Here is a 27,776-nt window from a genome sequence, read left to right on the forward strand (position 1 = left end):
GAATGGGTGAACCCGTTACACTATAATTCGTACGCAGAATGTGGAGGATGCGAGAGTCGGTAAGGAATCTGTGGCTGGATAATGTCTATACTAGATATGGCGTTACTGAAGGTAAGTAACTTGTTCATCTGTTAGAGACGCCTAGCCACGGATTCCTTATTTTAAAGCAGATACCCAGCAATACCTCTTTGGCGATGGGGCTGTGATACAGATTAGACTAAAAAGACGTGTAAGACCAAAGGGCTGTCCAGTCAGTAGTGATTTGTAAACATATGCAAAGAAGCTCACATTATTGCCTAACAGATGTCCAATACAGGAACTCTGCGAGCTAACAGTGGTTGCAGCTTTGGCTTTGGTAGAGTGAGCACCCAACCCATCAGGGGGTTGCTCTTCAGCCAATGCGTAGCAGATTTTGATTCAGAACACTAAATGTCACAAGATGGTCCATTTCTGCTACACATTCCTTTTCTTGGCTCCGGCATACTCCACAAAGACTTGATAGTCCACCCGGAACTCTTTTGTACGATCGAGGTAGAACGAGAATGCTCTTGTTGGGTCCAGCCGTTGGAGTCCCTCTTCTTATTTATAGAGATGAGGCGAAGGGTAGAAGGTAGCTGAGTGATAGACTGTCCTACGTGGAAAGGAGTTACCACCTTTGGTCAAAAGGATGCTCGAGTCTGGACAGTAGCTTATCTGGATAGATGGTAAGATACAGAGGATTTGCAGACAGTGCCTGTAACTCACAGACTCTCTGGGCAGATGTAATTGCCATTTGGGAGGCCGTTTTAACTGAGTGGGCAGTTGTGGAGTAGCTCAAAGAGGGCACACATCAGAAACGAAAGAACTAAGTTCCCACTGGGGCATAATAAAAGGCGTTGATGGAAACATATGTTGGAGACCTTTCAAGAACCTATGTACAAAAGGGAATCAAAGGGACGGCAACCACAAAAATTCCAAGATGGCAGGAAGATAAGCTGCAAACATGCCCAAAGCAGAGCCCTGCTGGGTAAATGAAAGAATAAACAGTAGACCATGGGAAAAGGGGTACTGACAGAGGGTCAACATGTTGGAGCGTGCACCATTCCACAAATGTTTCTCCAACGGCAGGCATATAAAGTCTTAGAGGAGGGCCACCTGGCACTCAAAATAACATTACAGACTACAGGTAGAAGGTAAAAAGCTGCCAAATGTCATTGCTCAATCTCCATACACAGAGGCGAAGCATTTCAGGGTCAAGTGCAGAATCAGGCCCTCTTGCTCCGATGGAAGATCCTCCTGAAGAGATAGCCTTCCTGGAAGATTGTTTCTCATGCTCAATATGGAACTACAAGAATGATTTGGGCCCAGTCGTTCCTGGGATCTTCTTGAGAACTCTGGGCAGGAGTGGAATTGGGGGGAAAGCATAAAGGAAGACGAAAAACATCTCTGTGTGAGAGCTGGCTTGGAAATTACAGCAACACAAAACTACTGACATTGTGTGTTCTCTGCAGTGGCAAACAAATATATCCAAGGCTCTTCCCACTCTTGAAAGAGAACTTGTACCACTTAAGGCTGGAGACACCATTCGTAATCTGCTAGGCAACCATGGCTAAGCTTGTCTACTCTGGTGAACAGAGAGCCCGCCAGGTGTTGAACCGTTAGAGATATGCCCTGGTATTCCAGCCAGGTCCAGAGGCGCAGTGCTTCTTGACAAAGAGTCCACAACCCCACCATGCCCTGTTTGTTGCAGCACCGCATGGCGGTGGTGTTGTCCATGAACACCTGCATCAGCCTTCCCTTGATCGAAGGAAAAAAGACTTTCAATGCCAAGCGAATCGCCCGCAGCTCCAACAGTTGATGTGGAGCTCAGATTCTTCCAGAGACCAGAGTCCTCTGATCTCCACCTTTCCCAGATGTTTGCCCGATCCCAGAAGTGATGCATCTGTCACTGCAGTTAGCGCTGGTTGGGGACGGGAGAGGGGTCTGCCACTGACTCAATCGTGGTTTGACAGCCACCACTATAGATATTTTGCATTTCCCTCCGAGATCTGGACCATGTTGGAGAAATTACCCTGCTGCTGTGCCCACTGAGCCTGCAGGTCCCACTGCAGAGTCCCCATATGCCAATGAACTTAAGTAACAAGCAGGATGCAAGAGGCCCACCAGTCTCAGAGTCAGTCAAACCGAAAACAAGGCTAGAGGCTGAAACATCAATACCATAGCCTGAATATCTTGGACTTGCTGTTCGGAAGGATAAGCCCAAAAGCACACTGTGTCCAGTACAGATCTGATGAAAGGAAGTGTCTGAGAACGGGTCAGGTGCGACTTCGGCATGTTGACAGTGAACCCTAGAGAGTGCTGGAGGACCGCAGTAGTCTGGAGGTGGTAGACGACCGCCTGGGGCAAGCAACCTTTCAACAGGTAGTCATTAAGATAAGGGAAAAGCGGCTCCCTTTGATCTCCGCAGATGAGCTGTAACCACCATCTTGACGGATCAAGGAGAGGTGATCCTCCGTCAGCCTGCCATAAATGGGTGGCATGGGTAGAGGAGTAGTCACAAAGAAGAGGGAGTATCCTTTTGGCCGAGATGCCATACCCAATGGTTGGATGTTATATACCTCCATTGGTGCCGGTGATGGCGTATCCTGCCCCCCACTGGATGCCCATCATGGTCTGAGAGTAAACTGAAGTGGTTTGAAGGCTGCAGCTGTCAGGAGGGTGGTGGACTGGCCCAGCTTCTGGCTGCTTGTCACACATGGTCTGTGGGAACCGTGACCTCAGCCATGAAAAGACTAAGCAACTTGCTGGCTGTGATGGCTGGGAGGGTAGAAAGACGGTGGAAAACCCCTTCTGTGGTCACAAAATGGGCAGAAGGTGGTCTTGTGTTGGTGAGGGACCACAGAAAGGACCAAGGAGCAGGCCGTAGCTTAAAGTGCTCCAGCGCAGAGTCTGCCTTCTCTCCAAACAGACAGGTGCCATCAAAGGGCATGTTCCTGAGGGAGGACTGGACGTCCCCTGAAAAGCCAGTTGTTCTCAACCGGGCATGGTGCCTAAGGGACAACGACGATGAAATTGCACTGCCCAGTTAGTTTGTTGTGTCCAAGTCAATCATCATATGGCGAAATTAGCAGCACTCTTCCGGGAGCAATTGCTTGAGAGAGTATGGCTCGGGCCTCCTGCAAAACCGTAGGCAGTACTTGTGCAACTGAGTCCCAGTCTGTATGGGAGTATTTGCCCTAGAGGCTTGTCTGGCAGAAGAGAACATCATCTTCCCAAAGGTATACAGTGGAGTGGTAGGGAATGCGTTGGGGTAGATTTTGGTGGCGGATGCCTGGACCACAAAGCTCTCTAGGAGGGGGGGGCTGGGTGAGGAAACAGGGGTCATCGGGGGAAAGACAATGGTGGCTGGCAACTGTCCTGGACGCAGCATCCCCTGTGCTTGGCTTGGACCAGGCCCAAGCAGGGCGTCAGTGAGGTCTTCATTGAAGGGGAGAAGTGGATTCTATGGGGTAACTTCCAGTTGAAGCACCTGCATTATGACATTCGCCTTTACTGCCACCAAGGGCAATTGAAGGTCCAAGACATCAGCTGCCCTCCACACTACCATAGGGAATGAGGCACCCTCCTGTGAAGGCTCGGCATGGAAACAGCTCATACAAGTGTCTGGGGCGGTGTCCAGACCACTAGCATTCGCCAGATCCTCAAACCAGGTGTCCTCAGGATCTTCAAAGGGCTGGTAAACATCTAGGACCACAGACCCCTCCCAATCCTGGCCTCTCGTAGCAATAACACACTGCCTCTTACATTAGGAGTCTGCCCCCGGTCGGCACCAGAACCGGTGATGGATAATGTCCGCCTGGCTCCGTGATGGGAATGATGATAGGGTGGACGCCACTGCTGGGCCTGGATGGCACTCGGGGCATTGGCACTGGAGCGGGCTGTCACTCAACTGGTGCCGCTATGTATTCCAGTTCAGGGAGGACCTACATTGGCAGTTCAGGCTTGACTGTTCCCATTGGAGCAGGGTCGAGACTCATTTGCATATGGCTGGGTACAAAACTGAGGTGTAATGGTGTGCAAAATAACGATGGACTAGGATGCGGCTTTAAATAAAACCAGTAGCTGAGATTAATTCACAAATTTCATCCATTACTTTTTTGTATTCTTTGTCTGCATACTTTTTTGCACACTTCTCTATATACTTTTTTGTATACGAAAAGCTAGCATAGCCTTCTAAGAGGCAGTTTGGGCAATGGCATATAGTTATGCGTAATATTCAGTGACAGCAGCTTGGATATCCACCTAGGTGTGCACCTGCGAATACCGGCCAAGATAAGGAGACGGTATTTGAGGCGTGGCTGTTCCTGCTTAATCAGCCAAGCCAAGAAAGTACTAGGCCTGTCCGCTTCAGCATGGGTTTTTACTGCACGTGCAGCATATTTGATGAAGTAAAGCCATTCAAGCAAGTCGGAAAGCTTTGTTCAAGCCGCCAATAGTTTCTGGCTTTGGGCATAATCTAGGAGCGATTGGCCTTCCAAGCAAAGCATGGATTCTTTTTTGTCCTTGATCTCCACTTCATGCCCCCTAGAGGCCACTCACTACTGTGCTAATTTAGAGACCTTGAAAGCATCCCACTCGACTGCATGAGTTGAGGCAGTGTAATTATTAAGCTTGAAATAATCTGAAATCTTATCCCAGAGGGTAGAGCGGTACACCTTATCGCCCAACAACGAGGGTTGAAGCCTCCATGTGGGTAGTGGAGGGTGTGAAGCACCCATCCTCTCGCCCCCCATCAGATGCTTGCCATCAGAGGATAGTGATATGAAACAGTCCAGCCCAGGGAGTCAACCTGGGTGAACGAAGAACTAATGGAGCTGGAACATACAATCTGATCAGGCCACAATTAAAGGACCAAAATATAACGAGTACACACACCCTTTTGCTTGCCACCTGATTTCCTCCAAAGATCAGCTATGGAGCAATTGGGCCAGTGTGTAGTAGGTGCCAGAGGAAGAGGTGGGAACGATCTGTCCAGTGTAATGTCTAATAGACAGTTAAAGTCCCTACTGATTATCTAAGGGACCCTCAACCGATTGTGCCAGGACCACGAATAGATGATCTAGGAAGACGGCTGGTCAGGAACTGGGGGCATACATGCTACCTATAACTACTGGCTGGCCATCTAGGGTCCCCTCCACCAAAGAGTATCTGCCTTCTTATCTAGGACAGCGTATACAGTTGCAATGGGCCCTCTGCTTTCATCCATTTCAGTGCTGAATAGTTTGTAGAAAACAACTGTTGCTGCCAGCACCTCTGGAGTCGGTTTGTCTCCGGTTCGACGACATGTGACTCCTGTAAGAGTGTTATGAGCGTCCCATTGCATCTCAAATAGCATAGCGCTTGGTAGCTGTATTCATGCCTCTGATATTCCATGTAAGGAAGTTACAATGGCTGAGCATCATACATGTTGTGCGATGTGTAAAAGACCTTCCTGCGTTGTTGGGAAAGGTTAGGATGCACTACAAGGGAGGTATGATGCCCAATCCGATTGTTTATGAACTAAAGTGTCAAAGGTATTCTGTAAAAGAAAGGAAACTTTATTGTTAACAAGAATAAATAGGCCAGAGGGCAAATGGCTCCTGTACAAACCTATTACAATAAAAGTGTAGCTTTCTGGAGGCACAGACTACTAGAATTGGTAATGGTCCACTTCAAGCCAAGGTGGCTTGCTAGTACAGAAGGATGCCTTTGGGGATGTATGTTGGTAATAATAATGCTGCAGTAGAGATCGCCCCAACGTGAGCTCCATAGGAGGGGATTTAGTTAGTATATGTTGTCAACACAGAAGGCAATTGGGGATACCAGCAGGCAGCTAGGGGGAAGGATGGAAGGGAGGAGGAAAAGGCCTGAAAACCATCCGCTTGAGGAGTTAAAACAGGTCATTAGTAGTGTGAGGTGTAACATCAGGGGGGATTCGTGACCCCAGCAGAGAAGTGTGAGATGTAGAGGATTCAACATTGCTGGCGGAGTTCGAAGGCTCAGCGGTGTGGGACAAGCCATACTCGCATGTTGCCGTTTCTGAATGCTGATTGCCTGTCATTGTCTATCTGTGCCTTCGATGAGGCCAAGACACTTGCCACAAGGCCAACACTTCCTCAGGTAGATCGTCCATATATCTCCGCCTACTCCGTGGCATTGTGTGCTTTTCCTGAGTCAACGGATCCCTCTGGCTCGATAGCTGCTCTGCCTAGTCCCAGGTCACCAAAGGATCGTGGAAGTGGGATTTATTTTCAGAAACAACCCGGAGCTTGGTGGGAAACAGAAGGGAGTAGGTGAGGCCAAACTTGAGCAGTTTACACTTAACCCCTGTGACGGAGGCCCATTGGTGCTGCATCACAATGGTATAGTTCAGGAAAAACATGATGCTACTATTGTGCATTTCGAGTGAAGGTGGTCGGCGTACCTCCTGTAATTCCTCATCCGGGTCCCGATCGTGTAGCAGTTTAGCCAAAAGCGATAAATATATCAAACCATATCTTTGAAATCTGAAAGTGAGTTATTTTAAATCATATTTTTATCCTATCCAGAAGGTGTTAAAATAATAGAGATTTATGACTATATGACTTTCCCTTGTCACATTCCTAATACTTTTAGGATGTCTCATATCCAGGAATGAGCAACTGTGCTCTCCATTTAAATCTAAAAAAATTGGACTCCCTGCCCATCTCACTGGGGATACCCTTCACCCCGGAATCTTATTTGTGATGCCCAAATAGTATCACAATGGTGAAGGACACTGACCACATTAAAAGGAGTGAGGGAGGCAAAATTAGACAGTGAAGGGAAGTATAGAAACCCGTGCAATCAGAATTATGATTACAAGACCATTACCCCTCCATCCTTCTTCCTCATCACAGTCTTACGGTTAGTAGATATACCAAGCAGTGTCAAGTCGTTTTGCAACCCTGCTCAGCAGTCGTCCATGAGTCATGCACTTTTCATACAAGCCAGACGAGATTTCATATTTAATGCTGCCAAAGACACTAACTGTCAACCCACAAATTCAATACCACAAAACCACCCATCCCAATAGGACAGGAGCTGGGCTGTCAATATAAGATAAACACCAACGTGTCACATGGCCCAATCCAACAACTATGGAGATGTAAGTTATGAAGGTGGCACATTTTCATCTAACGTCCACACGGGAAAATCCCTGAAATTACTGTCCAGACTTACACTTGTTCTGTGCCAGGCATCTGAAAGGGGTTGGCTAGTTGGTTTAACACCATGTTCGGCATTGTGGTGATAGACAGCAATTCCATGGGAGTTGGAGGATATGGTTCCAGGGTCTGGTATGGCCCTAAAGCAGGGATGTGAAACTCTTTTTTGAAACTTTTTCCAAGATGACGGCCTCCTTTTAGTAAAACAACAAGATCTGCACATAGAATAATCCCAATCAAACATGGCACCACCTAAGAAGGGCGAGATCCTCTCCTTTCCCATTCTGTGTCATGAATGGAGGTGAGAGTATAAAAGGGTATGGAAAGAGAAGTGCACTACGAAGCAACATTGCAACTAGGTGGGGTTTCTGGTCTTCCATGCAGTCATCACCCAGCTTCTCCCTTGTTTATGTTTGTTTTTTTCCCTTGAATTGGGTTAGCCATGGCTAGGATTAGACCTTGCTTTTTGGTCTTTGTACTTCTTTATTGGAGTTACCTATGGGACCAGTTTTCTTTACACCCATGTGGGTAAGCAGGACCCAGGCCTTGCAGGATGTAAGTAATATTTAAATTCCGTTTTCAGTGAAAATTGCATTGTTTTTGTTTAAAAACTGTATTAATTGTGTTTTTTACCATAATCCGAATGAGTTTCCAGGTCCGGGAGCATCCCATCTAGTCCTATTGTATTTCCCCAATTGTTTTGTTCCCATCTATCCCCACAGCTAATTCTTTCCTACAGCATTATATTTACTTACTGCATCCTGGGGGACCTGTAGCTGCTGGGTTATCTGTGGTCTTCTCTTCTCATACACAAGATTCCTAACAATTACATTCAAGGGTCCAAAAAGTGCTGGAGAGCCACATAACGATTCACGTCCTTCTGGCTAATATGAGGTAACATGGAAAAGAAGTAGAAACAAGCATTAAAAATGCAATAGGTCTCACCTTTCCTTAAGTTAAAGCAATTTGCTTTACTATACAATACAATTAGCAAAGCAAATGGCTTTAACTTAATCAAAGGCGAGACCTGATGCGTTTTCAATGCTTGTTGCTGGCTGCCACCGGTGGAGAGGCAGAAGGGTGTGCCAGGCCCCATTCACCCGACAGTGACGCCAATAACAGTCTCATCCAAAAACCGATGTGGAGGGGGTGTGACCAAGACGGCAATGGCAGCAGCTGCTCTCCTGTGAGTTTCGTGGTCAACTGACCCACAGGCGCCGGGCCCATAGGTGCCCCTAATGTGAAACGGGGTTGGTAGGGGTGCCGATCGCCTTCAGGCACCCGAAAGATACCCTGGTCTGTGACTGCAATTCTGGCTGACAGACGGCGGCCCGGGTGGAGGATGCTCTAGGACCAGCAAGTGGGACCTACTGGATGTCACAGCATGGAGAGTAGAGCCAATGAAGCAAAGCGCGGCTAATCCGGGGGCGGAGGAGGCGCCCTCGGCCCTGGACGATCAAAATTTACCTGCTACTGATTAAAAATAAAATTCCATTCCAGTTGGTGAAACACTGGTCTGATCCCTATGGGAGGTACATGTGAGTACAGGGGATCTGGGGAGACTTGCTATTACTCTCCTCATCATATACACTCTCCCCAGACTTCAGCCACACACACTAGCAAAAATATCCGAAATTCTGTTGGAGGCTAACTCCTCACTAGATATTATTGGAGGAACTTTAACAATGTTATGGCAACTGCGCTGGGCTGCTCTGGATCCACAGATGCAGCTGTGTCGGCCACCCCACGCTCAAGGTTTGCTTCCGCTCTTGACCTATCCGATTATTAGAGGCGTGCACCCCTAAACACAGAAATTCATACTTCTTAGGGGCCTACAGAGTATTGACATAATTATATTACATTTTTGCCCTGGCTGGGGAAGTGGGTGCCCTTACTCAAGCAGAATATCTTGCTTGGGGACTCTCAGACCACTCCCCGCTACTGATGCAATTGGGTGGAAGGGGTTGTGGGGGTGGGTTAGCTGGAGACTGAACGTATGGCACCTAAGGGACCTAGCGGTGGAAGTTGGACTCTGAGAAGACATTGCACTATACTTTAAGGAGAAAGTAGGCATGGTTGCCTCGAAGGTTACACTCTGGGAGGCCTTTAAGGCAGTTCTCAGAGGTTCTGCACAAAATCTCATTGCCCAAAAGAACAAGCTTTTAGAATTAAAGTGGTTTAGAAAGTATTGAAACTTACAAGCAACTTGACTCCTTTACATGTTCATACCAATAAATTCATAGTTGCGGTAAAGGGGGGATCAGTGCAGTAGCTATCTTATTATAAAATGCAGCGCTGGCTGATCTCTGATGAGACTACTAGCAAATAGGTAGCCACGTCTTAACTGCTCATGTACTACACTCCACCCCCCTCCCAATACCACTGAACAGAGTAGCAACATACAAGGAGCAGGACCCTTGATTTACTTGCACAAAGTGCAGCTTTGACTGTTGGGATTAATGAGAATAAGCACATTATATGAAGAGGGGACCTGACCACAACATAAATTCTGGTCTGGTTCTGCTTGAGTGCCAGGGTTCATCTTATTGATGCATGCTCGTGGCTGTAGGTGTTGCACAGGTGCTTCTAGTGAAGAGTTGGAGTGGCTGTGTTCTGATCTACTTAACACAGGACCTACTGCTAATTTGGTGGGGATGCTCATTATGTCACAGGGTCCAGCTCAGATTGAGCTGTAGCCGTGTACCCTCCCCCCTGCCCCCCCTCTCTTCAGGAGATTACATTAAGAAAGCAGTGATGGAAGCCCCCCTTCTTAAGGAGATAGTGAATGACTTCTCTCTTGAGCAGACAGGGCAGGGAGAAATGGAGGAACTTCCTCCAACCATGGGGTTTGGTGAAGGGGTCAGTGATGGCATCCTAATTTACTTTTAATTAGTGTGACTGAAATCCAATTTCAAAGAAAACGCTATAGTAAAACAATACTAAAATCCCCACAATATTAAACAAGAAATAAATCCTCATGTATTGGACTGATCTAAGAGTGTAATGTGTTTCAGTCTCTTTAAAAACAATAAGAATGAATGTCTATGAGAATGAATATTTTTTCAATAATGGATACCTTTTATCTATGTTTTCGCCCTTTGTAAATTGTCCTCTGGCATACATATATTTTTGATTGGGAAATGGGTAGAAACGTCTAGTTCATTAAAGGTTTTGGCCTCAAAGTATTAAAATATGAAGCTCTGAGCCATAATGCAATGCAGACAATGTAGTCACATAATACATGCTGGATATATTTTATGATGATTTACAATATAACTATAGGTCTTAAAGATGTAACCCAGTTTCCTGCCTTTACAAAATAAATGTTAACTGAGTGGTGTCAGAAAAGTAATTTATGCACCCACTGATTATTTTCTGGTAAAGCTTTGCTGTATTCTCATCTGGAATAATTAAATTTTCAAACAGAAATGCCATTCCAATCATGCACTAGGCATACCATCGTTCCTGTAGTAGCACCAAGCCTTCTGGAAATGTTTGCACTGCTGCCCATATCAACTTGTCATGCGGTCCCATGTCATCAGCCGTGAGGGCGGGCCCTCGCCATGCTTGCACAGAGATGGGTGGGGGGTGCAGGGTAAGACACTGAGGTATATCTGCAACCGTTTCTCACCTGGAGCTAGCAGTTCGCGTTTGGTCAAACGTAGAAACCGTACCACTTGGAAGGCATCAGTAAGGGTTGTTGGGCTTGGTGGCATTATAATCAGCTCCTTTGTTCAGGGGTTCACCCTTTCAAAGTTATCAACGCTTCACAGGGCAAACTATAAAATGTCATTTAACTGTATCAGACGTTATGGAAAATGAAGACAGGAAAACATTAACATTATTGTTACAAAGTAGAGCCTGTCATTGTATAAGTCTGGGCTAGTGTCATTTCCTACCGCAGTTGCTTGCACGAACTGTGAGCTACTTGTTCTAAAGAAGTGATGGTAGCGTAGCAGGCTAATAGGCTGCCTTGCAAGGGCTATTTGTGTAGCCACTACTCGCTGCGCAGAAAGTAGCATAACTGACGGACTCTCACCTTCCTTGCATGGGGTCTGGTGCTGACTGTGCTGTGCCAGGTAGCCCTCGATCACCTCCCACTCTCTGTTGTCTCTTGATGGAGAAGCTGACGTTCAGCACATGGTTGCAAGGTTTGATAATGCGTAGGATACCCCGCACTCAAAGCCGCTTTTGCTCCTCAATCTCACGGGCACGCAGGTCCTCTACCAGCTTATCCTCCACGATGCCTGCACCGCACTCGAAGAAGCCCTCCACCATCTTAAAGAAGTTGGGGTCGACATGTAGCGGCTGCAGGGAGTCCGGCATCCACGGCCAACATCGCACCTGCGGGTAGCGAGCACCCCATGTAGCGGTACATGGTGACTATTTCACATGGCGTCCACAGACAACATCTGATCAAACCGGCTCGAGAGCTACGCGGACTTACCCGCGAGTCACATTGCGATTTTGCTCTTCAGTTCCTGAATTAAAGCATGGATTGTAGTATTGTTGAAGGCCGCCCTCTTTCATCAATTGAATAAACTGACTCAAGTGCAGACCAAGATTAACAACCTTGTTTATGGGGGAAGGAACCAATGCTTCAGAAGTGGCAGTCCCAGGTAAAGAGCAGTGGAGAAATAAAACAAAACCTATTGGTCTATTTTTTCAATATTATGTGCTTTTAGTAACCAGCACGACATAGGCGGGGTGCAACGCTGGTTACTAAAAGCACATAATGCTGAAAAAATAGAGCTTTACATGCCTTGCTAGAGAAATGAAAGCGAAAACACTGACGCCTGGGGCTTTCTTTAACAAGTTGTCGTGTGAGAGCCGTTCCGCTCAAACACCGCAAGCGTGGACAGCAGATGTGCCTGCTCGTGCACATCTCCTGTCCGCGCGCGCCACCTCCTGTCTCCCTTAGGGACAGAAAGCGGCAGCAATAGAGTCTCAGTAGCGAAGCAGCTGCGCTGCGTTTGCACGCGAGACCTAAAAAGTAGAACCTAGGAAATTTGAATAACTTGGGAGCGGGTACAGCATGTCAGGCTTTTTAATTGATCTCTCATTGCCAGAGAGAAAACGTGGCAATATCAAAGGAGTTCCCTACTAACCATGACATTAAGGGGCTTATTATGATTTCAGCCGGAATTGCCTCTTACCGACACCGTCTCGGACTCAGGGCCGACCGACCTCTGGTCGGCGGCCTGATTACGATGTGAGCGAACACTGTTCGGTCGGATACTCTCATTTCCCAATGGGAGCTTGTGTTATGGCCGTAAACCAGCTGTAATACAGGCTCCCATGAAGAAATGTGTGTGTGTGTAAAACCCTGCACTTTGTGGCAGGCACTCCATGGGGCCTGCCATACAGTGCATGGATTTACCGAGGGGCACTCTAAGTACCCCCTCGGCCACCAACCTTAGGCAGCAGAGGCAAGGGGGCCTTGCTAGGGGGCCCCCAAAGTAGCTTTCCAACAGTCTTTCCATGTCAGACAGGCCGGCACGGAAAGGCTGTTGGAAATCATCATCGTAATCCCGGTTGCGTAAACGCCGTCCATTTGGGATTACAGTGCGGTGACTCAGAGAGAGCCAGTCGGATCTGCATCGGAATAACCGACTGGTTCACACTCCGACTGCCGATATCATAGTTTGGCGGTCAGACCGCAAACGAACCATGTCGGTTGGAAAGCTTCCGACTAGCGGTCAGAGGCTTTCCAACCAACATCGAAATCGGCCCCTAAATGTCTTGCAAAGAATGATTTAAGCTGTTAACACTGGTACAGCTAAGTAAAATTTCCCCTAGTAAGCCAACCGCAGTCCTAGATGTAGAAAGACCAGGCTTCCTTCTTCCATCTTACATGGACCGGTGGGAAAGTTAGAGTTTTTAAATGAAGCATCTGAGTAGCTACATAGGGATACTGGACCCACGTCATGCTTTTTCCAGGGCAATGCTTACTGTGTGCTATCACCAGAAAGAAAAACATAAAAAATGCAATATCACTTGATTACAACTGACGTTGGTATTAGTGAAAATAAGTACAGCTATTGTATAGCTGACCTTGCGTGGCCCTGATATAGATAGATGTATGGATAAGGGATACTATGGAGTGGGCATTAGCTGAAGAAGTACAGCTCAAAATATCTAGGAGAGATGAGGTTTTGGAGGACCTAGAGGTATGGGGAAGCACGATGAATACATTACTTATTAATACGGGTCCTGACAAAGTATTCCATATTTGAGTGCTAAATAAAGCAACATTACTGATATTATTACCTTCGTGTCAGGGGCACTGCAGCTTTGGCTATCATGTTCAAATTGAAAAATGCTTTTCTACATTACTGCTGGCAACCCTGTCTGATACCTTGAGGTGATCACTGCCAGTAATCTTCCATAGCGTGGCCACTACTTTAATCTTGCATGTGTGGTCACTATTACAACACTAATAATATTAGTAGCTGTGAATGTTTTTCCTTGAACATAAGTAGCTCTTATTACAGAAAAGTTTGGAGACCCTGATCTAGAGAATGGCCTTTTCCACAATGGACTGAGGTCAGGAAAAAATTAACAAAAAAGTGGTTTGATTGACATGGAATGGGGAGATGATGTAGGCATTGAATGAGGATTTGTTACAAGAACGACCTGGTCTTTGTGCATTTGAATAAATGGCACTTCACTGTTAGGATTTCCAGTTCACTAATTCTGTGATGGAAATATATTGAGGACCAAGGAAGGCTTATTTCATGAAAGGAATCACAGTGTGCATGTGTGCCTGCTCAAATGGTGGCTCTATGAGCCATGTAAGGACAATGTTGAGCTCCAATCTAGGAACTGGTGATGTTCTCAGAGGGATAACTCTTCTATGCCTTCCATAAAGGCTCGAACAAAAATTTCTTGAACATTCACTTGGGTTCTCTACTTTGGTGGTAATCTATCACAGGGGCTAAATGTACTCTTTTAGAAGTTTGCCTTTTGAAAATTCAACTGGTAGAAGATTATGTCTTGCATCAAGGCCTGTTAGGGTTGCTTGATGAGACTCGTAAAGTAGTGGACAAGTGGGGAGAGGAAATGGCGGAAACATGGAAGGACAAGGGGGAAGAAGGCAAAAGCTGACATAATAAGTTCCTTAAATATCCTGGAAGGCACCAGTGATTAGTAATTCTGAGACCCTATTGTGTATTGTGGATGTGGGTTAGCCTACAAATTCTTTATTGAGGAAGAAATCAATAGATGTTAATGGATCTAAAAGCTGCATGGGTAGGGGCAGGTGTGGTAGATGAACCCATCACAGATGGAAGGACAGAATGGGGGGAGGGTGATAGGTGTAACAAGAGATAAACTGTTTTTGTAAATGTTCTATTAGAAAATATTGAAAACTAACATTTCTGTTCGTTTTTAGTAGCTTCCATTCTTGTTGATCAATACTAGATATGGAAACCACAAAAGTACATTATATGGCTACAGAAAATGCAAAATGTCCTTCTGTATCAACCTAAATTGATTCATTTAATTGTTAATGATATATAAAAAACGTGCGAGTAGAGGAAAACAAAACATGAAGTCTGGGGACAACGGAAGACTAATTGTAAGGATTAATAAGTGATAAACGCACACACATTTAGAGTTAATACGCACGTAATTAGTATGTGATGTGATCTGTCCCGCAATCAGGAATGCTAGGACAATGAAAGCACCCTTGGAGCAGACGCCATACATTTAAATTTCTAAAGAATTCTAACCCATAGGTTAGAATTCTTTGAAGAACATTTCTCCAAGATGTATATACCTAGACCCACTTACTGTAATCTTTCCTACTCTAGTTAATTAACAGTAACTGTAGGAGTTTTGCCTCCTTCGCTTCTATGTAGACCCTTCACGGTATACATTCTGTTTTTTCAGGTTTGGTTTCCGTTGCTTCTAGGTGGACTCATATGACATATTGCCAGAGAACTCCACAAATCCACTTGCTACGTGCCACAATGCAGTGTCAGATTTAGATACTGCCCCCTTCTAACATGGGGGCTAAGTACACCTTGGTCTCTTATACACTACGTCTTTAGTGCCTCTTTGAACTTCATGCAGTTCAACCAAAACCTCCATTATGGGCCAATCTGCGCCCAACACCCTATCAAACACATACTCCAAACAGGTGTTCTGTGCCCCATCCAGTAAGAGAGACAGACGAGAGTAGGTATAGGATGTGGTAAGCATATTTGTGTGCATGTTTGTGTGTGAGAAGTAAAGTGTGGCTGTCATATTTTACAAAATAATTGGCCAGTGCTATCTTTGCAAAAGGTTTTTACACACTTCTACCACTGTCCCTTTATTAACTAAAAGACGACTTCGGCTCCTGGGCTCTAGCCTAAAATTGAAGAAACGTTCCACCGTGGTAACATAACATAGGATGCTGACATAATGAGCTCATTTCTTCCGTGGCCAGGCAGACTCCAGACTCAAGGTCTGTCTGTATCATGGTGCAATGGCTGCCTTCCAACAGGCCCAGAAGTTTCCAGGGCAAAGAAGCAGGATTAGGTCAATATCTGACGTGGGAGCATTAACAGCTCTGGAACACACAAGGAACATTACACTTAGAAAAATATGAAGTGCAAAACGATCCAGATATCTACCTCTTAGCGAAGGCGCACAAAAATACAAAGAAATTAAAGAAAATTTATTCAGAAAGAACGCTGCGGATATACAGTGGTTTCAATTGATGGCATTAAACAAAATCAATCAAGTACTCTGGCTTTATTAAGAAATGGGCAGAGGTTCTTCGATGACGTAAGCACATTCATTCCCATACCGTGGCTACGGTCATCTCCTATTCCAGAAGGCAGTAAGCGACAGGGCCGACGGATTGAAGGGGATGGACATGCTGGAGCAAACAGAGTGCGGGGCAAAAGTGGACAGAAACATTTAACATGTAAACTATTTCCTCTACTACAAAAAAATGTGTAGTGTCCTTTCTGTCTCAGGAATCCCTTTGGTCTCAGGAAACCCCAGTTTAGGCGCAGTGGTCCTCAGATGCGTGGCATACCTTGGTTTGAGCCTTGATAACACCGCACGATACAAGAAACTGACGGGTAAATGCTTTCTCCGGCCGATGGACAGGATGACTGGATGAACAGCCCTGATCACAAATCCCTTCATGTAATAATCTTCGACTTTATTTGGTATATCACAGAGAGAGTTGATCTTGATGACTTCAGGATTTGGTATTGCTAAAAGGGAAAAGACAGCGTTAGATTATATAGAGGTATTCATGTATATAACTGTAAAGGAATACGAAAGAATAACGACCAATTGTATATTTATAGCAGCAGCCTCTAACAGCCAACAGTCTTCCGTTTGCTTGTCACCTCTATGCATTTCTGTTCCCCTCTGCTTTTCTCGAGCATCCATCACTTCACCTTATTCCCCATCTCAGTTAATTGTCCGTTCAATCATCACACAACAAACTCTGGGCCCAAGATTAAGAACCCACATGTTTTATGTGTGTATATCTTGTCAGACCCTTACCAGTGGTTCTAATATTCCATTTTAAGAAGAAAACAAAGCACTTACATTGGAAATCCTGTACGTTTCCGACTTCTAAGGCCCGTGGTCCTCTATGCAGCTTATGGACACTGACACGCCATTAATAAGTGGGAAGGCACCTTCCCTACAAGAGCCTCAATGAAAGAAAGGAGCGCTCCAATTTGGCTGCTATGATCCTGTAATTCATACTCGCGATTTGCATGACTGCACGACTTGTCAAAGTCTACTGTCGCTCATTTAAGATGAACAAATCATTACTCCCCGTATCCAAAGTTAATACAAATAGGGATATTCAGTGCGTTTACATAGATGAGGTATATCCAGCTAAAATCTTGCTCCTTAAGGAGCCCACTGTTTTAAGGTCCTCTACTGAAGAATTGTTTTGTTTTTATGTTATCTACAGAATATCCGCAGCAGTCACTGGTTCTTTCATGTCCAGAAATAAAATATCCTGAGCAGAGGAGAGACACAGTGACACACTGCAGCAGAGTTTCTCCTTCACGTTGGTTTATGTTGTCCTCCAACCTTAGCATTTGTTCACAGAGTAACCCATTACACAGCCTAGAGATACATTCCTGCAACTTTTCCTGGTTATATCGTGGATGGATTCACAATTGTCTGAAGTCTATAATATACATACAACACTGCCATAAAGAATGTTATGCATAAAGCAAGGACTCATGCTCAATGGTATATGTTCAGTGACCCTAACCCAAGGATTCCGCACGACTGCCATACAGTGTATGTCAATATGTATGGGTATTTATATAGAGTGAAACTATCTGGCAAGCAACGCAGCAATGAACAGATGTGTGATGGCTCAAAAACCTTTCATGTCTAGAAATAGCCACAAGAAGGGTGAGTCTGAGCCTCCAATTCTGTTTGAATTGCAGTTATGGGGATACTTAGTGGGTTAGGTGACAATATTCTGTGAAGTCATGTGTCCCTTGGGAATTTCTGTAGGAAGGTAGGAGGAGTCCCAGTGTCAATAGGGGCAATGTTCTATATCATAGGAAAATTGATTAAGACAACTTGTCTTCTGGTGTTTTCTTTCCTGCAGTTTCTCGTTTCCTGTCTGTTGTGTCATGTAAAATTAGCAAAGCTTTGTAAAGTGATGTGTAATGTCTTGACTCCTAGTGCGCCATTGTCCGCCTAAGATGGGTGGCTTCATAGCTATTTATAGTAAGGTTGTGTTTCTGGTGCCTTTGTAGGCGATGCAGCTGCCCTGAAGCATGGGCAGGAGCCAGAGAAGTTTGCTGCGTGTCAGCATGATGTGGTTGAATTTCTTAATATGGTCCACACCCAAAGGGGTGGGTAGTGCTAAAGCCAAAACGTAAATGTAATGACCATATCTGTCACATCAGTAGGACTTATTCTTTTCTGGAAGACAGTTCCATAACAGGGTACAGCACTGGATGTTACTAACAAACTACCTTTCTTGCTTTTTTGCTGTCAAACGCTCAGTTTCACTATCTGTTAACTTTGTGCTATATACTGACCTGAATTAAATACAAAATAGGTTTACAAATAAAATTCAAATTGGTTTGGGGTTTTGTTTTGTGGAAAGCTCTTCTTCAGTACAGAGATCTCCTTATTTGCCTTATGCTGGAAAGACTGAATTAGAAATGTGTGGTTTTATTTTCATTTACCACTAGTGGGATGTGGAGATGAGCAGCTGCGGCCCTTGCAGGTAAGAGCGATGGGCCGAGTGGATTTCAACAGACGACGAGGGAAATGTATTATTTATTTAATTCAACCCGACCTCACCACTTTTACCCACACGGGCCGCTCCTTGAGATAAGGCACATGTATAATTTATTACACAAATTATGGCAGGACACAGAGATTGTTTAGATGTCTCCTGATCTGAATCAGGCAGTGAGGACTCAGTACTAGATCTTATGTGGACTAAGAATAATGCATTATCATTGTACTGTTAAGTAATAGTCTATGTCACATTCAAATATCTGACCCAACCAGTCAGTAAAAATAAGGTACAAATAACTCAGGCTACTCCTGGCCTTTGCTTGGAGTGCCTTTTTCTTCTGATTCAATTTCTGAAGGAGAGGAGGCCCATTGTAGCCCACTCATGGCCCTCCCCACACTAAACAATGGGGATAAATAGCATGTTCACAATCTTTAATATAGCACATGTAATCCAATACAAGATAAACTAATAGAGTTATCTATCTTCAAAAGTCCGTAGGAAAATAGAATGTTATACCACACTTTTGTTTAGATATCCACACTTACTCGATGTTACCTACATTGAAGACAACTGTGACTTCTTATAGATGACAGTAACAAAAAACACAATCTGTGCTTACTAAACAAGAATTTCTCTTTTGGAGCTTGTTGAAACAAAATCGTCATATATTAAAATATATGTAATATAAAAAGTGACTATTGTTTACTATAACACACTAACATAAATATATCTATGTATTAAATATGCCTTGTCTCTTTGTGTGGTGTGTTTGTGTAAATACATATAAATATATTTTGTATAAAGAGTAGCCTGTGGGGAACTTTTTTTATGACTCTATATATGGACAGAAATGCACACTTGCAGTACACTTATAAAATGCAATTTGTTTAGATGTTTTCTCACATTTTGGACATACTGATAGTGAAGAAACAAGAACAAACAGTCTTTCAACAGACAGAAGACGTGGACGTGAAATCGAATGAAAAAAGAGCAACATTTGTATCTTGAATCAGTGGTCTACCCTTTTAAAACAACACCCACCAGAAGAACAGGATAGAGAAAGGAACCAAAAGAAATAGGAAGGAAGTAGAAAATCAAGCCGAGGACACAAAGTCTACTGATTCATTTTTAAAGTGAAAGGCTTTCGAGAGCACCTATGAAAGGCTGATTCTTGCACCTATGAAAGGCTGATTCTTGCTTGAATAACAAAATGTAATCTGTGTGAAGCAAAGTTTAACTTTCATACGTTTGACGTGGAGCTAAGACTGACATTTTCTGTAAAACAACCATAAACAATTGGTGGACAGACCTAAGCGATATGCAGATGTTCACTCTCCACCTGAATACAGTTCTTTGCACTTGGCCCATAATCGTGTGAATAAATATGTGTATTCATTGTCGTAAAATACACAATCGAAATATACTAATATGAGCAGGACAACTAAGTCCTAAGAAACTTTGTAAACATGTTGTGGTCACTCCAAACCTGCTGATATCATGATAATACAATTCTTTGACAATTACAGCACAAAGGCATTTTCATGACTCAAGTCAATGACCCTAATTAAGAGATTAAGAACTTTGTTGAGGCTATTCCCCGCCCCCTCGGACACATACAAACCCCTAGGGAATAAGTACTGATTTAACAGCAGCTTTATGTTATAGCACACACACACACACACTTTATTGGTATTCTGATTAATACAAATCCTGTTAAATAAAAAGATGTGGGACCTAGCTACAAAAAATCTAAACATATCATTATTCAAGTCACTTTGTAAACATTGTTTAATAAATAGATACTGCAGGACTTTTCCATACACAGAAAGTAAAAACGTTTTAAGCCACTTCAGAATTCATAAACAAGCATTGGCACAGTCAATAGGTCTTGTCTTTTGGGCCTTTTAAGTGTTTAGCCATGCAGCACATTATCCTGGGTGCTGTGCCACCAGGGATTGAAGAGCTGGCACTAGCAAACCAGCATATTTTATTTACTTAATTATTTTTAGAAAGGTGTAATAGCTAATAAACGTTCAAAGACATTGAACAATAATTGACATCTAAGGATACCCTGATGTATTTGTTGGGGAAGCATTAACAAGAAGAGACAGAACCATTGCTTAAGCAATGTTCTTCTGCAGGTGCTCCAGTACTGAATGCACTGAAATGGCATTACTTATTGCACCTACATACAACAGGCCGATACCTAGCAGGTAATGCATTTGACGTTTGGGGGTACGCCTTTTGAGTGATAATCTCTGTTCAGCAGCTCGATTCTCAATGTTTACAGCCATGAGCTTTCATTTTTCTGATCTCAGTAAAATAAATACTGCTTATTTTGGTAATAATAACACCTGTTTTTTTATTTATTACAAGTCTTCGGGACATTACTGAGAAAGTTCAGTCTAAGTAGACATCACCAGACTGTATCTTCCTTCACTCTTCCCGTGTGCATTCGCAGGCATCGATATACGCCGCCAAGGCTCAACCTAAAAAAGTACTGGAACTGTGGTTGGAAGTGGAGTGAGCTCTTGAAACCAGAATATAATTCAGATTCCTCTCATATCTACAGCAGCAAACGTGAAACAAGTACTGGGAGCCCCAGCACGTCTTGATATCAAATGTATCCTAAAGTTACCTCATGTCACTGTATTTTCTTATGTAAATACTCTATGGCTATTGAATGTACCTACCTCATATCACTATGATTCGTAATGCCTCAAATTGTAAAGCGCTCTGATATCCTTCGGGATCAAGTTTGCGCTATATAAAACTTCATAAATAAAATTTTTAAAAATAAGAGTCTAATAGCTACGCACTAACAGCAAAACGAAATGACCAAACTCTAAAAGTGATTACAAAGAAGTAGCCCAAGTATTTCTAGTAAAAATTATGACAAACAACCAGATAAATGACCATATTTACCAGAACCTCTCTCTCTGAGTAGAATGTGTTCATGTAAATATAGGCCAGTGCTCATTTGCACTGAAATTTCTAAAACACATTGATCCACCTTTTTTCTGCCCACAGCCATTGACTTTATGTGTGACTTTAAAATGACTATGGGAGAAAAAATGCACTTCGGAATTTGAGGCCCTTATGGGCTCCTAGTGGGAGAGAACGATCCGGAGGGTGATCGAACACACACCATATGACCTAGACTTAGATCTCTGGATTATTCGCTCTTCTGAACAAATCGCCCGATTGCAAAGCGGCAGGAGGGGATTGTCTGTGGCTCTCGGATCTATATCCAGCGGATCATTTTATTACACTACGAGACGCAATTGAGACGTTCGGACTAGTCTCCAATACGCTAAGATTGCAGTACAGCACAACAGGTGTGGCCTTCATTCCTGGAGGTACCTGCCTCCACACAGACATTACTACATGATACATATGGAATACCTCTCTCCTAGACAACTCCATACAATATATCCAGATAGGTTACAGGGCTGTGCGTGATGTCGGGCAACAGAGTCAGACTTTGTACATATAGTTTGGCATCGCCTAGTTGTGGGGGTATATTGGAACGCTGTTCTAGAACATATTGAGCATTTGTCCAGCTGGTCAATCCCACACACGATTAATCAATGCATTTTGAGGTTCCTTCCTAATAACTCCAAAAACAAAGTGAGCAGATGCTTCACGATGTTGAGACTTGTGGTAGCCAAATGCCAAGTTACTATTGGTTGGCTGAGCACTAGAGCCCGTACTCCGACAGATTGGAGGAAGGACATGTTAGAATGGGCTGGAGTCGAGGAGGCACATATGCGGAGGTACCGAAGGGATGATAGGGTCGGGATGATTTGTTGGCCTGGAGTGCTATGACTCAAACATAATAGACACCACAGATAAAGACTATTCCGACTTAGAGACACAAATCTTATGAGCAATGAGTGATCGGGGGAAGGGCCCGGGGTGAAGGCAGTGTGGGAAACTCCTAGCTGTAGGCAATCGGACTAACCCCAGAGTTTGGGGCTTCCCGAGATATAGATCTCGGGCAGTCAACTGATGGTCTGCACTTATCTGCTGGCCGAAAATGATTCCAACTTACGATTTGGAAGTTGGGGGGGAGGGGGGGGGGGGTAAGGGTGGTGTGGTTGAATATGGACATGCCTACTATTGTATCTTCTGTAATTCTAGGATACTACCAAACAGATTATCCACTGTCCATGATTGTGGTTATGTTGAAAAGCTAATAAAAAAAATGTTTTAACCCTTGCATGTGCTGCGAATTTTCACGCTGTGTGGGTCATTTACATAGTGGGCAGGATTCGGACGGCCACCGGCTGTCGTGAGCACACGCCCACCAAGACTCATGACGGCCCCAGCATGCAAGGGGTTAAAGTGACAAGATAAATACAGACTTTAAAGGCATCTTTATTGTTTGGACTTTCGCATCTCGAGTCATGAAGTTTGGGAAAGACTAGACTACTGGAATGAGTGCACCTTCTGAGACCAGGGTGGGGAAGGGGTTGTAGGGATGTCTAAAATCTGAGAGCAGAGTGGCAGAGACTATAGGAGTGTGTTAACAACAGGGTGGGGAACGAGTGACTGAACAAATGTATGTGACTTGTGCACCGCGATGGTGGGTTGAAACTGCAGGAATCAGCTCCTCAGAGCAGTGAGGGTGTGTGCAAAAGTATGAGCTGCTGTAGGCAGCATTGTGGTAGAGAGTGCAGGAATACATGTGACCTGAGCAATGTGGTGAGGTGAGACTACAGGAGTGCATGTAACTCAACGAAACCTGTTTACCTGGATACCAGTGAGATATGGATTACATTCATATGTGTTTGGTTTGTGCGTCCGTGCGAGTGTCTGGTTGTGTGTTTGAGAGTGAAGAAGAGAAAGAAAGAGTCCTCTGAACGTTTAGTACAGGGTCTGTAGGGGTGTGTGGGCTTGCAAAGCAGTGCAGGAGATATACTCCGCTCTTCACCATCCCCAAGTAGATAACATGAGTTTTACTGCCATGGTTAATATCAAAACCCCTATTTAAAAGCCAATTCTGTGTTTAGGTGTTTTTTGTTTATATATTATGTTAAATGCCCCCTACAACCCACCAGACTCGTGCACAGTCTGGTGTAGAAATAAGAGACACTGTAACTTTAAATCTGCGGGACAAACATAGTAAAAATGTATGAAATTAGCCAGAGGCGGAGTTGAGCTTCCAAAGTTAACATAATGATGGTTATGTAGATTATTCAGTAACCGGGGTGGGGGCAGGCACGGCCGGTAGTAGGTGTAACTGCAGGGCGGTGACGTAGGGAGGGGGAGGGGCCTCGCGATGCGATGCAGTGCACACAACGATGCAGTGCACACAACGAAATTCGTTTTATTTATTTATATGTTTACTTACCTGTTACAGTCCGTAATCCATACATTACAACCCCCCACCCTGCCCCTCCCCCTCCCTACGTCACCGCCCTGCAGTTCCACCTACTACCGGCCATGGCTGGGTGGGGGCATGCAGCAAGACTTGCTGATGAGAAGTCAGCAGTTCTTCCCGCTACATGTCTGACTAGGTACAGCACATGTAGAATGGAGCTGCAAAATTTAGGAGTTACCGCAGCGTCATTTAGTGGTACTACTTCAATCAACCTTAACAGGACCAGCTGCTTAGACATAAAAGGTTGCAATACATAAACCATTGCTGCTTGCATCACAGGGAAAGCTGTAAACACAGTTTAGTTTTCTCCAATGTATATTTCAGAATGTTGTTCGTGGGAAACCATGGAAGGAACTGAAATTAGATTATTCTTGTTTTTTTTTTAACTAATGATAAATTAAACTAATGTGCACACAGAAGCTGATTCTGCAGCAGGTGGGTGATTGGGGGACGGGGCAAGAAAACAGATGAGGACATGATTTACAGCCGTCGGCTGAGCAAGTTTTGTTCACAACAAGCCTCGAAGCACCAGATGTTTTGGTAAACAGTGACCAGGCCAACCTGGAAACGTCCAGCTTCATGTTATCAAACACCAAGCGGAGGCAAAACGTGCAATTTACATTTGAAGTCCCCCAGACGCGGGTCTGGAAAACTCCATTTGCCTTGTGTGGCACTTGTGGTCTCTATTTAGCAGCTCGAGGCTGCACAAGGTGTGCTATATGCAGGCAGCAGCATATCTGCGCCACATTATGTGGTATTTCATCTCCAATTAAATGCTTGCACTATCATTCTCAACAGCAAAACTAGTGTAAAAAAACTCAACACTGAGAAGCTGTCAGAAACATATAAAGCACAAGTGTTTGAATCTTGTCAACATTTTCTGTTCGTTAATTGAGTATGTTTCCGGTTCTGAGCAAATTCTTTTTATACTGAGTAGTTGTGAGTAGGGTAAATGTATTTTTAATGATGGGGGGTGACATAGCAATTTTTCTTTGTTGTTTTCAGACCGTACACCATTCCCCTGATGAAGGGCCTGAGTCCTAAAATTCATAGGGTGTACAATTCGCAATGTGATTCTATTACAGGACCGGAGGCTTCAGATTATGCTTCTCAATCTTTACTGCATAAAACACAGCAGCCAATGAAAATGTATATTATCACAAAAAACAGTAAATAAACTTCATTTCCCATGAACACACATGAGCATAGGCACGCCCCCATAGTCCATAAGAACCCCTTGCGTGCTCCCATCATCCTCTTTCTTTGCTGCTCACAAGTCAGAGTTAAGTGCACCTCCCCTCGGGTCCCCTCAACCTGCTTGTGGTTTGGGATACTGTTTGGGGTTTATATCGCTGTGATTGATGTTATTGCGGGATTCCCCGCTGGTACTTGAGTATTATTGCGTTATCGTTGTTACTTGTTATAAATGCTTTTTGTCCGAAATTATTGCACTCTCTGACTTAGTTCCTTTATAATCTCGCTTTGGGCCTTTCAGCTTCGGCTGTTATTATTTCCGCTGTGGAGCGTTCGCTTCAAGCAGTTATTCAGACGGTCTTTGACCGGCAAGGAGCCGTCGCGCTTTTTAGTGGAGCCCGGTACCGGCTGCCTGAGGGCGTGCATGGGCTCCCCTGATACGCCCTGACGTTTAGACCGGGTGGCTCTCGGTCGACGCACGCGTCTGAATCGCGGACCAAATTGGGCTGCCTTTGGTAGGTTTTGAAAATTGGATGGTGATGAACAGAGTGTCTGAATTAAGCAGACCACTCTTACCCAGTCCAAAGATCAGGGCTTGATCCATCACCGTTATTTAGCTCACTGCACCATCCCAGCTCAGAACCTGGCTATATGCAAATCAGTCTGTCCCTGGCCCAGTGCATCATGGGAACAGGGCAGACTAAACTACCAAGCCAATTCTTCACCAGAAAGGAGACAGGTTTCCGGGGACCGGTTTCTGGCATTTCAGCCGTCGTCGGCCCGGCTTGCTTGAATCCTGATGGTGCAGTGAGCAAGGGACTCATGTCTGAGTATACCCTGCCACACCTATAGTGGCCAAAAACGATTCAGAAAATTGGGTGGTGATGAACAGAGTGTCTGAATTAAGCCAGAAACCGGTCCCAGGAAGCTTGTTTCCTTCCCAGTGTAAGAATTGGCTTGGTAGTTTGGTTTGCCCTGTTCCCATCATGCACTGGGACAGGAACAGACTAATTTGCATATAGCCAGGTTCTGAGCTGGGATGGTGCAGTGAGCTAAAAAACGGTGTTGGATCTAGCCCTGATCTCTTGACTGGGTGAGAGTATTCTGCTTAATTCAGAAACTCTGTCCATCACCACCCCTTGTTGTTAAATATTTTGTCCACCATAAGCGTGGAAGGGTATACTCAGATGTGAGTCCCTTGCTCATTGCACCATCAGGATTCAAGCAAGCCGGGCCGACGACGGCTAAAATGCCAGAAACCGGTCCCTGGAAGCTTGTTTCCTTCCCAGTGTAAGAATTGGCTTGGTAGTTTGGTTTGCCCTGTTCCCATCATGCACTGGGACAGGAACAGACTAATTTGCATATAGCCAGGTTCTGAGCTGGGATGGTGCAGTGAGCTAAAAAACAGTGTTGGATCTAGCCCTGATCTCTTGACTGGGTGAGAGTATTCTGCTTAATTCAGAAACTCTGTCCATCACCACCCCTTGTCGTTAAATATTTTGTCCACCATAAGCGTGGAAGGGTATACTCAGATGTGAGTCCCTTGCTCATTGCACCATCAGGATTCAAGCAAGCCAGGCCGACGACGGCTGAAATGCCAGAAACCGGTCCACGGAAGCTTGTTTCCTTCCCAGTGTAAAAATTGGCTTGGTAGTTTGGTTTGCCCTGTTCCCATCATGCACTGGGACAGGAACAGACTAATTTGCATATAGCCAGGTTCTGAGCTGGGATGGTGCAGTGAGCTAAAAAACGGTGTTGGATCTAGCCCTGATCTCTTGACTGGGTGAGAGTATTCTGCTTAATTCAGAAACTCTGTCCATCACCACCCCTTGTTGTTAAATATTTTGTCCACCATAAGCGTGGAAGGGTATACTCAGATGTGAGTCCCTTGCTCATTGCACCATCAGGATTCAAGCAAGCCGGGCCGACGACGGCTGAAATGCCAGAAACCAGTCCCCGGAAGCTTGTTTCCTTCCCAGTGTAAGAATTGGCTTGGTTGTTTGGTTTGCCCTGTTCCCATCATGCACTGGGACAGGAACAGACTAATTTGCATATAGCCAGGTTCTGAGCTGGGATGGTGCAGTGAGCTAAAAAACGGTGTTGGATCTAGCCCTGATCTCTTGACTGGGTGAGAGTATTCTGCTTAATTCAGAAACTCTGTCCATCACTACCCCTTGTTGTTAAATATTTTGTCCACCATAAGCGTGGAAGGGTATACTCAGATGTGAGTCCCTTGCTCATTGCACCATCAGGATTCAAGCAAGCCGGGCCGACGACGGCTGAAATGCCAGAAACCGGTCCCCGGAAGCTTGTTTCCTTCCCAGTGTAAGAATTGGCTTGGTAGTTTGGTTTGCCCTGTTCCCATCATGCACTGGGACAGGAACAGACTAATTTGCATATAGCCAGGTTCTGAGCTGGGATGGTGCAGTGAGCTAAAAAACGGTGTTGGATCTAGCCCTGATCTCTTTACTGGGTGAGAGTATTCTGCTTAATTCAGAAACTCTGTCCATCACCACCCCTTGTTGTTAAATATTTTGTCCACCATAAGCGTGGAAGGGTATACTCAGATGTGAGTCCCTTGCTCATTGCACCATCAGGATTCAAGCAAGCCGGGCCGACGACGGCTGAAATGCCAGAAACCGGTCCACGGAAGCTTGTTTCCTTCCCAGTGTAAAAATTGGCTTGGTAGTTTGGTTTGCCCTGTTCCCATCATGCACTGGGACAGGAACAGACTAATTTGCATATAGCCAGGTTC

General features: G+C 44.8%; 1 protein-coding gene across 1 annotated transcript in view; it reads right to left on the minus strand.

Annotated features, from left to right (window-relative positions):
• RFTN2 (raftlin family member 2) overlaps positions 1-27,776 on the minus strand; it is a 404,027-nt gene that overhangs the window by 287,019 nt on the left and 89,232 nt on the right. Inside the window, exon 2 of the mRNA XM_086955427.1 lies at positions 16,234-16,417. Within this exon, the coding sequence (XP_086811553.1) occupies positions 16,234-16,417 (184 nt within the window). The remainder of the gene's footprint in view (positions 1-16,233; positions 16,418-27,776) is intronic.

Source organism: Lissotriton vulgaris, chromosome 2_1 (genome assembly GCF_964263255.1).
Source record: "Lissotriton vulgaris chromosome 2_1, aLisVul1.2, whole genome shotgun sequence".
NCBI classification, from domain to species: domain Eukaryota; kingdom Metazoa; phylum Chordata; class Amphibia; order Caudata; family Salamandridae; genus Lissotriton; species Lissotriton vulgaris.